Here is a 14,486-nt window from a genome sequence, read left to right as displayed (position 1 = left end):
CAGACATCTTATGTTTATTTAGAACAGTGGTTCTCTTTCGGGGCAATCCTCCTCCACAGGTGACATTCTGCAGTGTCTGTAGACTCAGGGTGAGCAGGGGGTGCTCCTGGAGGCCAAGGATGCCTCTCAGAACCCCATGGTGCTCAGGACAGAAAATGTCAGCCTGAGACCCTACATTAGTGTTTGCTGGGTGTGTTGGGAGTGATCCAAGTGCAAGAAAGGACATGGTTTTTACCATCATGGACTGTGAAAGCATCCACTTTTCAGCAAGGAGAGATGGACACTTCGTTCCTCAAACGTGCGAATTTCCTCTTGGTGCCTAGGGCTGAGCAGGGCTATGGCAAGGGCTAGGCAGGGGCCTCGCTTAATCAGGGACAGAACCTAAACCATGCATTACATGGTCCTTAGACCTGGACTCAGATTGAAGGGGTTCAAGAGAAGGAATGGACCTGATTTTTCTGGTCACTGTAATAACACTGGGACTATCAGTATAAGTATCAGGCAGAAACCAGGTTTGAAAGAACTCTTAAGAGTGTTCTGGACTTATTGCTTCTTGGTCATAGGGAAGAAATTAATTGCTTTTTATGAGGAAAATGAACCCTGGTGCCATCCAGATACCACCAAGTATCAGGAGAGTATGAACTCATGGCCTGAGGAGACCTATGTCACTCCCCAAAGTAAAGTAAGAGGCTGTGTGTCTCTCTAAAGCGGAAGTTAATTAGCCAATCAGAATAAAGGGAACTGAAAACGTTTGTATGCTCTTCCCTAATTACCCAAAGATGACCAATGTTTTCTAAATATCTATCAGAACTTGGTAAGGCAGGTGATCCCTCTGCTTGGCATATGGAAAAGCGAATGAAAGGACATTGCTGCAGGTCCTGGTGCGTCAGTGTCAGGCCAGGAGCAGGCCCAGAAATTGCCCTCAGCATTTCCTGCATTTCCTTTCCTGTCATTACTGGTTACTAGGTAACCAGAGTATTTTCCTATAAACAGAAGTGTGTTTCTTTCCTTTGTGCCCAGGCAGATTCATTCATGGAGGCCGCAACCCAGGACTGCTGACCATGGGTCTACGGTTCCCCTCACATACACTCAGGGACCTCAGCATATGTCCTCATTGGTGGGTGTTCTTGGCAGCATCTCCAGAAGGTCAGATGTATCTTCTACACACTGGTGCCCACCCAGGAAAGGAAGTTGCAGCAATGATGTGTGCTTTCTCACTTATTTCTCCAGTCTGCTCTTATCTTGGACCAGATGACAAATGAAAAGTGCTCGGCTTATAAACAACACACTGGGAGCTTTGGGCCAACCTGGCCCAAAGACTGGATTGTGTTTGAGGCCCCCCTTCTTTGTATTGGCCATCCTGAGGGCTCTGGACCCCAGTCGAGAGGGGCCACAGATGAAGGGAGTCAGAGAAAGAATGCTTGGGTCCCTGACTTGGGAAGACAAACAGGAGAGAGGACAAATGAATGTGACAAAGACAGAAACTGAATGGTTCCCACTTCCTATCACAAGTTCAAGTTCAGAGCAGAAGCACAGACATGCACTCATACCTATGAGACTGCTTCTAGGGTGACCTTGATCACCAAAGAGCCTAACCCCACTGAGCAGGAAAAGGGGGATTCCCAAACTTCATGCTGAACGTGGCCAATTGGTGCCCCAGCCACCTCCATTCCCCTACTGCTCCCTGTTCTACCAGGTGGAGGACTCACTCCAACCTCACACCTTCTGGAAAGACCGCTGAAACTACTGCTCTTCAAGGGCTGCTAGCATGGCAAACCAGCAGTAAAACAGTCTTGCATTGCCCTGGCCTAGTGGCTCAGTTGGTTGGAACGTCATCCAGTACACCAAGAGGTTGTGGGTTCGATTCCCGATGGGAGCACATACCTAGTGTACAGGAGGCAACTGATCAATGTTCCTCTCTCCCTCTTCCTCTCTCTCTAAAAATCAATTAAAAACCACCACCCTGGCCCTAGCCAACTGTCTCAGTGGTTAGAGCATTAGCCTCCGGACTGAAGGCCCAGAGTTTGATTCTGGTCAAGGGTATGTACTTCAGTTGTAGGCACAATCCCTGGCCCTGGTCAGGGTGCAAGGGGGAGGCAACCTTGCCTCTCACATCAATGTGTCTCTCTCTCTTTCTCTTTCTTCCCGCCCTTCCCTCCCACTCTCTCTTAAAAAAGAAAAAAAAAAAAAATGGAAAAAATACCTTCAGGTGAGGGTTAAAAGAAAAAATAAAATAAAAATCAATTAAAAAGAAAGACCACACACACATATCCTCAGCTAAGAATTAAAACAAACAAACATCCTTGCACTTATTCTTTTGGGCTAAAAGCTAATAGCTAGACTGGCTTTTTGTTTAACTTTTTATAATGGAGATTCCAAACATTAACAAAATCAACACACAGGATAATGAATGCTGTGTAGCCATCACCTGCCTCTACAGTTACCAGCCTTCTACCTTTCTTGTACCACTTCCTATTCTCCACTTTGTTATTATATGTTTCCAGGATCTGGGGACTCGCCCCTCTGTGCCTCTCTCTTCCAGGATTCTCCCCCAACATTCTGAATTCTTTTCTCTGACACTTCAACACACAAGCTGGTGCTTTCTGCCACCCTAGCATTTGTGGATTGGGGCGTACCCCCAGGGCCAAAGCCACAGAGTAGCTGGTCTGACCTGTGATGGTGGTATTTCAAGGGTGGACTTCCTACAGTGTCCAGTGGCTTTAAATAGTTATGTTTTTTTCAAAAATATTTTGCCCATATTTTATCATTATGGGCAGGAGAGTTAGTCCAACCAATCTGCTCCACCATTACTGAAAGCTAGCGTTCTGTTACATACCTTTTAAAAACCTTTTTTTTTTTAATCCTAAACTTTGATGTGCTAAGAGCCTTTGATGAATGGACCCAAATTTATTTATTTTTTTAATTTCAGAAAACTGGATCAGTTTATGTACAACCTACAACATTATCTCAGGTGAGTAAAGAAAGATTCCATGCTCTCTGCAGACAGGTGTGTTGTGTGTTAATATATATGAGCAGCCAAGCTGGCTCACAGTGTCTGTCAGTCTGTCTGTCTGATACAAGCATCAGGGGAGGTGTTCAGGGGAAGTAGAGCAGTCAGTCTCAAAAGGTCACATTTCCCAAAATAGTCCTGGATATCCTAAAGTAACCAGGTAGATTTTAAATTTTCTAAAACCTTTATGAACTTGTTTATATTTTCCATCTGTACTGCCTCTTGAAATATGAACTCATGTATGGTTATCTGTGTTATAAAGTACTGTCATAGATTCTCACTATCTGAAATGCTATAGCTAATTTTATATAATTCAGTATCAGATATAATACTAAGGAATTACTAAAGTATCCATTTATTTGATCAGTATGTATCAACTGCCTGAGCTGTGCATGGCACTGAAGCACTACATCAACATTATCTTGTGGGATGCCCTGGTCCCTACCTGTCCCTTGTGCTCCTCATTTTATGGACCCGTTTGAGTTTCCTGGGCTGCCATTCAAGGTAACACAAAATGGGTGGCTTGAAACAACAATAACTTATCCTTTCACAGTTCCAGAGCCTAGAAAGTGTTGGCAGGGCCGTAATCCCTTTAGGGGAGGATCCTTCCTGCCTCTTCTAGCTTCTGGTGGTTCCCAACAATCCTTGCTGTCTCTTGGCTGGCAGCTGCATCTCTTCAATCTCTGCCTCTGTCTTCATGTGGCCTTCTTCCCTATGTGTCCTTTCTGTCTCTTATAAGAACTCGATCATTGGAGTTAGGGCCCACCCTAATTCAGTATGGTCTCATCTCAATCCTTACCTTGATTATATCTGCAAAGACACTATTTCTAAGTAAGGTCACATTCTGAGATTCCAGGTGGACATGAATTTGGGGAGACACTATTCAACACATTACAACTCCCCAAAGTGATCTGTCCATTGTGCCCAACTCCTGTCTTAAATTTTAAGGGCTGCACCTGGCTTCTGGGGTCCCAGGGTTTGGTGAATCAATGTGACTTCATAAGCTTTAGAGCACTATTGTCATTCCAGACCAGTGTTGGATATTTCCATTTGTCTTTAAATGTTAGCAGCTCCACCCTCCTAGCAATCTGAGCCCCGTGAGGCCCCCTCCAGTCCTGCCATGTTGGTGAGATATGGCCACAAGAACTATGCACTAGATCCAAAGGCCTGTGGACCTCAAGGTTCTGAATCCAGACAGTATAATTTTTCTACTCACCTTCCAAATCCACACCACTTTATCAAACCTGGATTATGTGGACTGAGCACCAGTAACCATCACCCATTGCCTGTTTTTGGAAGTAGAGTTTTATTAGAACACAGCCAAAATCATTTGTTTACATGTCAGCAAAGGCTGCTGTTGTTCCTCGATGGCAATGTCTAGTAGTTGTAGTAGAGATTAGACGACTAAAAAGTCTCTGATCCTTTACTGCAAAAGTTTGCTGACCTTGGTCTAAACAATATAAGCTGAACGCACTAGTGCGATCAGTTCAGACAGTGCATAGTAAATAGTGTGCTAACCAGGGAACACGTTAGCATGAAAACTGCATGATATGGAATAACTTGTGTTCTGTCCACAGGAAGCCGAGCCTGGGCTCACTATCTATCCCCAACGCTCTCACAGCTCTCCTTGTTTCACTAAGGCTTAGACTTTGGAGCAAAAATATTTCTGCCTGTGGAACAAAGAAGTGGTCTCAGTGAAGTCAGCTTTCTCACTTTATTGCTAGTGGATTCTTTTCACAAAGAGTTCTAGCCGACTTCTTTCCTCTAGCTGAAGGTGCCCATTCTTACCTTCAAATGGGAACAAAGTGGTATATGGTGTGTAAATGATTGATTTAAATCTTAGGGAAAACTGTAAAGAAGAGACCTCGATTAAGCAATTTCCAACAGAATATTCCAAAGGTCAGTTCTGTCAGGAAGACAGAGAAAGTTGGAGACCCAGGAAACACAGGCTGGAAAGTGACAGTCTCCTTCTCTGAAAGAGGCAAAGGAAATAGGAGGTGCCAATCACCATGGGGTGCTGGGGACATCTAGTGTTGAGACCCGAGTCAGGCTCACAGGAAACAGAACCTCAGACACAGACCACGGATCCATCCAGTGGCTCTCATGGTACCAAGGCATTTGGGGAGGGGACTAGAGGAAGTCATAGAATAGTCCCTGTCAGTAAAAATGACATTAAACAAACACACTCAGGCTCAAACCCACACACACCCCTTTCTGCTTCCCTTAGGCAAATTATTTTATTCTGTTATCAGTTTTCCTCTGTATTTAAAAAAAAGGCTTTTAAAAAAATTATTCATTCTTGCTGGTGGGGTGATAGAGAAACATATAAAAGTTGTGGCACTATATCCTGGGCTCTGTGATGTGTGCTGTGCTGTGCCATGCGGGCCTCCCTGTGAGGCAGAAGCCAGGAGACTCCGTTCATGGGGGTTACATGCTCAGAGCCGGGGCCAGGACAGGGATGGTGTGCGTGACCATAAAGCCACCTCCTCTCTCTGCAGTTTGTATATTTCATTGCCTCTCAACTGCTTAAGGTAGCCAGTAGTTTATTTAAAAATGAAGAGTTTGACTTTCTGTATTTTATAGAATGGTTTTGTATAATTTGCCACTTTGTTCTGATATTAAACAAGCCTTTTTTAGAGAATTTTAAATCTACTTATTTGAAAGATGTATGTGGTTGTCCACAAAGAAATACACTCTTGTTTTCTCATGAGCAAAGATCTCTAGGAAGAGAAAGCAATTTAGAATTACTACTGAAATTCCTGAGGACTTTTATCCAGCACAGGAAAAAGTGCTTCTTTACCCTCACTGTATATCACCATTTTCTCCCTAGTTCCATGGTTCTCAACTCTCAACTGGGGGGCAGTTTTGCCCCCAGAGGACATTGGACAATGTCTGAAGACATTTTTGGTTGTCACAACTTGGGGGAGAGACTGTGGTCCTGGCATCTAGTGGGTGGGGTCCAGGATGCTACTCAACACCCCCCAGTGCCCAGGATGCCCCCCAAACAATGACCCAGCCCCAATGTCACAGTGCCAGTGGGGAGAGACCCTGCTAGAGGATAATGCACTTGCCAAGCTCCCCAAACAAGGCGTCCACCAGGAGCTTTTGAGTTGCTGGGTAAATGAGTAAATAGTTCCATGAGCCCTGAAAATAGTTCAGCCTGATCAGCCTGGAACAGGGACAAGCACCTATCCCTGACGTGCCACTGAGGAACTCCTGCAGGGCTGCATTTTGGTTTGATATTTGGAAGAACAGTTCCTGCCCTGCTCTCCTCTCCATTTCTTTGGAACAGTTGTGCAACCTGTTCCCTGTTCTCTACCCAGCCTGGCCGGATCCCTGCTCTGAACCTGGAAGGCTGTAGGGAATTCCCGCTCGCCTGTCCTGTCTACGTCTGCAGTTGCCTCTGTGGACTTTATGACTGCAGCCCTGCCCGCTCACCCTCTCTCCGCCTCTCTTCAGAACTGAGCATGCAGAGTTCAGAGGGTGCAGCGGACTCGCCAGCTTCTGTGGCTCTGTGTTCATCAGCGGCTGCCCAGGCGCCTGTGGCCCAGCCAGTGCCAGCCTCCCCGCAGGTAACGGATCAGCACAGGAAGACCAGTGTGGCCAGTGTGGTCACATCCACTGTGGCTTTGAAAAGCACTTGCATCAGCAGGGAGGAACCCATGTTCTCCTGAATTGCCTTCTCAGCCCCAAGGCTATGGCTGTTGAAATAGCCGCACCTTCTCCGTCTTCCCCCATCATGTTATATGGCTTTTTCACTGTTTGTTCAAAAGGTCCCACCAAGGAATTGACGATAAAAGCTCAAAAAGAAAGCCCTCCCCACCAATCAGAAGAAGTTTGTTTTTCTCTGTTAAGAGAAGTTTTCTTCTATCTTGGAAATGACCCTTTACACAGAAAGACTTTATGGGTAAGGCAAAAGATAAGTGAAAATTCTCAGCATTTGGTTCAAAGTTGAATCTATCATTAGAATGGATATATTTTAAATTTGTGGAGAGAATTTTTATATTAAGTCTCTCAAAACAAAAACCATAATTCAAAAAGATATCTGTGCCCCATGTTCATTGCAGAATTATTTACAATAGTCAAGATGTGGAAACAAGCTAGGCGTCCATCCACAGGCAATTGGATAAAGAATATGTGGTACATAGCCACAATGGAATATTACTCAGCCATAAAAAAGAATGAAATAGTGCCATTTGCCTCCACATGGAGGTACCTACAGGAAATTATGCAAAATGAGAGAAGTCAGACATATACCATACGATCTCACTTATATGTGAAACCAAAAAAGAAACCCACACATTAAGCTCATAGGTACAGAGGACAGATTGGTGGTTGCCAGAGAGGATGTAGGGGTGGGTGAAATGGGTCCTGCCATTGCCACTGTGTCTCTCCCAGGTTCCAGGGCTCCCATCCCTGAGAGATGCATCCAGCCTCCCTACACCCCTACTCCTGCCTCAATGGCAACATCCACACACCCCTGCCCTTCCTCTTTGGTCCCCAGATACAAGCTGAGCCTCCCCACTGCCTATCCAGGGAACTCCCTTTCCTCCAGCACTCTTCCCCACAGGCTGTGTTTTGTTCCCTGAACAATGACCAGTTCCTTGCCAGAAAGAGGAATTATTGCAGCTCAGTTCCTATGGTGCATTGTCCATGCTTCCCCTCTCAGCCCTCCTACACTGCCCAAAAGAACTTCCCACACAGACATGTTCTGCCACCAGCCCCAAGTGGCTCTGAGCACTGGAAATGTGGCCAGTGTGCCTGCGGAACTGAATTGTACAGTTTATTTAAATAGAATGAAACTTAAATGGCCATACAGCTACACAGCTAGTAGCTACCGTATTGGACAGCTCAGCTTTAGAGAGTATGAATATAAATCCTTGATGTCCTTTATTATATTAATTGAGGTGAAATTCACATAATATAAAATCACCACTTTAAAGTGAACAAATCAGTGGCATTTTTGGTACATTTATCACCCCAAAAAAGAAACCCCAACCCCCTTAGCAGTCACTCCCTATCCCCCTCTCCAGCCCCTGACAACCATGAGCCTACTTCCTATTTGTGGATTTGCCTGTTCTGGACATTTCATGTAAGTGGAATCATACACTATGTAGCCTTTTGTGTCTGGCTTCTCTGAGCATTATGTGTTCAAGCTTCATCCACGTGTAGCATGTATCAGAGCTTTACTCCTTTTCATGGCTGAGTAATATTTCATTATGTGGAGGGACCACATTGTTTGTGTCCATTCATCCACTGATTTTTGCACTGTTTGTGTTCTTTTTGTCTTTGATCTTGAGCTCATGGAGCGCCCCATCCCTGTTGATTTCTTTTTATACAGCGGTGTTTAGAAGACAAAGCACTGCAGAATCACCAAAATCAGTGACATTTAGGGTCCACTTCAGAAAATCACAGAATTGAAATCATTGACTTCTAAAGCCCCAGCTTTGTGTAAACAAAACACTCCTGTTTCTCTCTTGACTCTGAGGTTCATTTGATCATTCATATTTTCATAGTTTTGTGTCCAATAAAGCAAAAGCAGGCCAGGCGGCAGTAGCTCTGGTGTATTCCATGTTTGTTTTCAGGCCTAACCTCTGATAAGTCTGAACGTTCCTCTCTCCTTCCCTTTTAGAGGGTGCTGGTCCAGGCAACAGGCTCAGCTTCCAAAGGGGCCCAGATGCAGCCAATCTCCCTCCCCAGAATCCAGCAGGTGCCACAGCAGGTAACCGCAGCACAGGTGACATGAGATGTATTATCACTTAGGGATCTGGAGTCCTGTCTGAATTATGCATTCTTTTCTGTCATTGCTGTTCCGTCTTCTTTAATGTCTTCAGTTCCTTACCAGAAGGTTCTTGGGAAGCTATGTTTAAAAAAAATATTTTACTTCAGATAGTTTTGCAGCAAACCAAGACAGCTAGTGATGTTTCATTCATTCAGAAATTCATTGTGTGGAACACAAGCCAGCCCCTCAATAGAGCACTGGGTGCTGAGGTAGACATGCAAACAGATAGCGAAGATTCTGGATTGGAGGAACGCAGAACCTCCTGGAGAGGCAAACCTCTCCTCAAGCAAGTGTTGTACCCCTCAGACAATAGCTATGACCAAGGAAGCACCTCTTGTGAAAATAAATTATCTGAGAAGAAAGCTTGATAGCATGGGCTCTCCCACCAAACAGCAGCGCAGATCATCAGCTCAGACAGTCAATGGGCTCTAAGAGAGCAGTCAGCAAACCTTTTCTGGAAAAGGAAATAGTGCATTTTTTTGGCTTTGCAGGCCAGACAGTCTCTGGCACAACCACTCAACTCTGCCTTGTCTCCAGAAGCAGCCATAAGTGTAAAAGAAGGAGCATGGCTATGTGCCATTAAAACTTTATTTATAAACCAGGCAAACCAGATCTGGCCTGAGGGCCAGCTTGTGCTCTGCAAGAAGCTGAATTAAAATTAGTGCAGGCTCCTGCCTCAAAGAGATGGCTGAGACCCCAGAGAACATGCCTGTTTCTTCACGGGCTCCTGCTCAGATGAGTAGTGTGTGTAGGGGGCTTGTTTGTGTCAGTGAGAACTGGGGGAGGCTTGCGGGGTTAGGGGAGAAGCTAAGGTTCTGAGCAGGCTCAGAAAGGAAACAGCTCTTCGAGGGAGGGGAGATCAAGATTAAAGTAATGATTCCAGAAGCTTCCCCTACTCTCTGGGGCTGGGCCTGTACCACCTTTTTCTCTCTGGGCAGCTCAGACTTGCGGGGTGACTTATGCATTTCACTCGATCCCCTAAGGCAAAGCCCACTGAGCATGGTAATCCCTGGACTCCTCACGATATGCTGTTCCTCCAGGGGCTGAGCGTGTACGAGTGTATATCATGTTGGGTTGCCCTTGGAGGTGGGAATCAGCTCCACACACAAGCCTAGAGAGAGCTCACGATGGGACCCAGCCCTCAACTTTGTTACCCCAAAATGAGGTTGAATAAGGCATTGGGTAAAGTTCCCTCTGCGGTGAGATGCTGAAGTCCTCCATACAGAGCTCTGGGCCTCACCACCAGGGCCAGCATCCCTCAGGGGCCATTAGCTGAGGCGCTGAACTGACGGGCCAGGCGGGGCTATTCTGGGACCCTCCCATCACCTCTTTCTACATCTCCCACTCCAGGCCCATCGTTTCTTCAGTTCTGCTGAGAACTTCATAGTCTCTCCTGAGTGTGGCTCCAGGACCCCTGCCCTTCTGCCGGGGAGGGGCACCAGGGCCACCCTAAGGAAGCATGGCGGGGAGAAGGGTCATGTAGAGTGACCATCTTGAGCACTCTGCCCTGCCCTTGGGTGTGGGTGACAGGTACAGCGCTCAGAGGTTGGTGTTCTGTCCACAACTCTGATTTCCACTGTCTAGCATCACCGACCCTTCTACCCAGTGGTTGGCAGGCCCCAGGGCCCTTCCGAGCTGTCAACTGGGCTCTTTCCCCCGTGGAGTAGGCACCATTGCCTTGGCTTCCCTCCTGCACAGCAGTGGGTCAGTGACAGTTCCACTCCTGTGTCACCTTTCCAGTACTGTCTCTCCTAGTTTCTTTCCAGAAGTGCCAACTATAGTGCACTACTTAATGTTCATAAAAGGCAGTGGAAGTTATTTTCAGCTTGAATAATGGAAAATCATGAACAAGTAGACTATACTGTGCGTAACACGAAATATGTGATGTTTCAGGTCCAGCCCGTGCAGCACGTGTACCCGCCCCAGGTGCAGTACGTGGAAGGCGGAGATGCCGTCTATACGAATGGAGCCTTGTACGTGATTTTCCCTCCGCTCGGAAGGGTCCTCCCAGACAACCTTAGGCCACATCTGGAACCTTCCTTTATGACTCTCCCACCTTTGTCCATCTGGGGATGTGTTTGTACAAATCCCTCTCCCTTATCCTTGGGGGGTATGTTGGAACCGTTACTGTGGAATTGGGTCATCACAGCCCTGCGGAGATTTCAGAAATCACACACCTTTGTAGTTTTTGCTTCCAGAAAAGGCAGTCTTAAAGAAGCAAAAGCAAGCCCTAATCCCGTTCTAGGTCTAAAGATTCAGCCCTTGCAGTCCAGGAACCACTTCTGCCCCTGCTTTATATCCCTGGCATTCCGGAGCCTCTGGCGTTTTGTGGCGTTGCTATGACTTGACTTTATTTGTCAGGTGCTCATAGGGTTTCTGCTTGCAAACAAAGAGATGCTTGGGGAGAAAAGGGTATATTTCTTGGGGAGCTCCTTGTGCTCGAGACTTAAGTCCTTTTGCTCATTCTATTTCAACAGCTCCCCTTTGAAAGTTCAGGGATGGAGCGTGAGAGTGTGGTTGTGGTTAAAAAACTATGTGAGCTTCTACAGCACAACACTGAAGGTTCTAATACACACACAGACACATGTGAGCGCATGTAAAACCCATGGCATCTGAGCAAGGTGTGTAGATTGTACCAGTGTCAACTTCCTGGGTTCAGTTGTACTATGCTTATATATGATGTCACCTGGTGGACAGGGTGGGAGTACATGCCTCCCAGAGGTTGAGGCCACCCTGCCACCCAGAAGGGCATTCCCTCAGGACAGGTCACTAACCTTTAGTCACCACCAAGGAAAAACCTTTACCAGCTGCCTTTTACTATGGCCAGTGTTACTGGAGTGGAACTTAAAATTTTAAGGGATGACATATGTAGTTAAATGTTTGATCCAGGTGTTAAAGGAATATTAGACAAATTCTTCATATCACTTGGAAATTTCTTTTTACTATGCCATTTCATTTTTAACCTTTTGTTTAAAATATAGAATCATAGACTTAGAGGAAGTTACAAAATTTGTCCACAGAGCCCTAAATACCCTTCACTTAGTATACCCCAGTGGTGACATCTTTTATGAGTAGGTCAATACCAGGAAAGTGACATTGGGATGGGACTATTAACTAGCCCATAAACCTTATTCAGTTTTACCAGTCTTGATACGTGTGTGTGTGTGTGTGTGTGTGTGTGTGTGCGCGTGCACGTGTGTGTAGTTCTGTGGAGTTTTTTCCTCCTGTATAAATTTCACGTAACCGTAATAAGACCCAGAGTTGTTCCATCTCCATGAAGGAGCTCCCTCATATGACCCCTTTATACTTAGAATTTTTAAATGATCAGTTTTTGATGAGTCTGCCTGTGATCCTGAATATTTTCAGAGATGATTGCTTTGAACACTGCACTGTATGGTGTTTGTTGTCTGACTTACCCCATATGCTCAGTCTTGTCAGGCTTCCACTTTGACATGAAGTTTTGCAGGATTCCTTCAAGATTCAGAGGAGGTACCTTCTCTCTTCCTGACAGGCGGACGGCCTATGCCTATAACCCCGAGCCTCCGATGTATGCCACGAGCAGCGCAGCATCTTACTTCGAGGCCCCGGGCGATGCCCAGGTGACCGTGGCAGGTTCCTCGCCGACGGCGGTCCCCTCCCACAGTATGGTGGGCATCACCATGGATGTCGGGGGGAGCCCCATCATCTCCAGCACAGGAGCCTATCTCATCCATGGGGGGATGGACAGCACAAGACACTCCCTGGCCCACACTTCCCGGTCGTCTCCAGCAACGGTATGTACTAGGCTCTCAGGGGCAGCAGGTTAGACCCTGAATAGACTGGCAACAGGAGCAGGGATGGTGAGTAGGAGGCAGCCCGGAGCCCTGAAATGGAGCCCTGCCAGCCTCAGCCAGGCCCTGTGACCCGAGGCAAGTCTTGGCCTCTTTGAACCTCAGTTCTGCCACTGGTTTAAAAAATAAAAGGATAAATCTTCCATCATGGGCTATTGTGAATATTACATATTTGTAAAAAATACTCCGTACTGGCAGTGCTGCTGCTGCTGCTGGTGACGGCATCATTATCATCAGCCTGTTAGAGGCTTAGGTCAATGTCCACCCATATGAAACTAGACTGAACCAAACAGGAGGAAACTTCTCTTAAGAGCTATGCCGAATTGTTTTCCCCATGCTCCTGTCCAAAACAATACCTGCTTTAAAAACTTAACTTTCAAAACTCTAGTTTCCATATTTACTTGTAATTTTTAAATTAATACAGAGTAAAATTGACTTTCGGGTGTATAGCCCTGAGTTTTGACTCACATACAGATTCGTGTAACTACTGCCATAGTCAGGATCCAGGTGGTTGTCTTGCCCTAAACTCCCTCCTGGTATTTCTTTGCAGTCATGACCTCCCCTCACCCACAACGCCCGGCACCCACTGACCCTTTCTCTATCACTATAGGTTTGTTTTTCTGGGACTGTTGTATGAACCGAATCATTCAGTAGTGACCTTTCGAGTTGGGCTTCTTTCACTCAGCACAACGCCTTTGCGATCCAGTGAAGTTGTTGCTTGACCAGGCTTCCTCCTCCTCCGTCACTGAGTAGTATTCCTGCTTATCCATTCACCAGTTGAGGGCAGTTGGGGAGGTTTCCAGTTTTGGGTGATTATGAATAAAGCAGCTATCAGTCCTCACTGACGGGTGTTTGTATGGACATATGTTTTCCTTTCTTTTGAGTAAATACCTACGTGCGGATTGCTGGCTGACATGGTAAGTGTGTGTTTAACTTTATTAGAGATCACCAACAGTTTCCTCAAGTGGTCGTACCATTTCACATTCCCCCAGCAATGTGTAAGAGTTCCTGTTGCTCCACTCCTCACCAGCACTCCCTGTTGTCAGCATTTTTCATTTTAGCCATTCTAGTAGGTGTGTACTGGTATCTCATTGTGGTTGTAAACTGCATTTTCTTAAATACTAGTAATGGTAAGCAGTATTTCACATGCTCATTTGCCTTTTGTATATGCTCTTTGGTGAGGTGTCAGTTCTAGTCATTTGCCTATTTTTAAACTGAGTTGTTTGTTTTCTTACTGTTGAATTTTGAAAGTTCTTTGTACGTTCTTTATATGATAAGTACCCTGTCAGATGTGCAATTTGCAAATATTTTCTCCTAGTTTTTATAGTTTTTTCATTCTCTTAAGAGTGTCATTTTCAGAGAAATTTTTTTTTTTTTTAATTTTGATCAAATCTAACATATCAATTTTTTTTTTTTTGGAAAGATCACACTTTGATATCATGCCTGAGAACTCTTTGCCTATCTCCAGGTCATAAAAATTTTCTCCTGTTTTCTTGAAAAAGTTTTATAGTTTTACATTTTCGAGTTGGATCTGCTTCATTTTGAGTTAACTTTTGTATAAAATGTAAGATTTAGGTTGAGGTTTATTTTTATGCATATAAAACCACCAGTGTTTCCAGCATCATTTGTTGAAAAGACTATCCTTCCTCCATTGGATTGCTTTTTGTCTTTGTCAAAAATCAATTGGCTGTGTGTGGATCTGTTTCAGGACATTCTGTTCTGTTTCACTGATCTGTGTTCCTATTCTTTTTCCAGTACTAAGGCCTTAATTACTAGAGCTTTATAATGAGTGGTTCCTCCAACTTTATTCTTCTTCAGTATAGTGTAAGCTATTTATATAAATTTAGAATTTTCTATATCTACA

At 45.3% G+C, this 14,486-nt stretch overlaps 1 protein-coding gene across 4 annotated transcripts in view; it reads left to right on the top strand.

Annotated features, from left to right (window-relative positions):
- Positions 1–14,486, top strand: part of RFX2 (regulatory factor X2) — an 85,158-nt gene that overhangs the window by 35,923 nt on the left and 34,749 nt on the right. For 2 of the 4 annotated variants that reach the window (XM_081136469.1, XM_081136467.1), the window contains exons 2-6: positions 2,930–2,971; positions 6,470–6,582; positions 8,643–8,732; positions 10,686–10,765; positions 12,304–12,565. In XM_081136469.1, coding sequence (XP_080992595.1) covers positions 6,478–6,582; positions 8,643–8,732; positions 10,686–10,765; positions 12,304–12,565 — 537 coding nt within the window. In that variant the 5' untranslated portion in view covers positions 2,930–2,971; positions 6,470–6,477. Of the gene's footprint in view, positions 1–2,929; positions 2,972–6,333; positions 6,583–8,642; positions 8,733–10,685; positions 10,766–12,303; positions 12,566–14,486 lie in introns of all 4 variants that reach the window. The other 2 variants (XM_081136468.1, XM_081136466.1) reach the window with 1 other exon arrangement.

This window comes from Miniopterus schreibersii, assembly GCF_964146895.1.
Source record: "Miniopterus schreibersii genome assembly, chromosome: 4".
Lineage (NCBI taxonomy): Eukaryota > Metazoa > Chordata > Mammalia > Chiroptera > Miniopteridae > Miniopterus > Miniopterus schreibersii.
The sequence above is the reverse complement of the archived record's forward strand: the minus strand, read 5'-3'. Positions and strand labels throughout refer to the sequence as shown.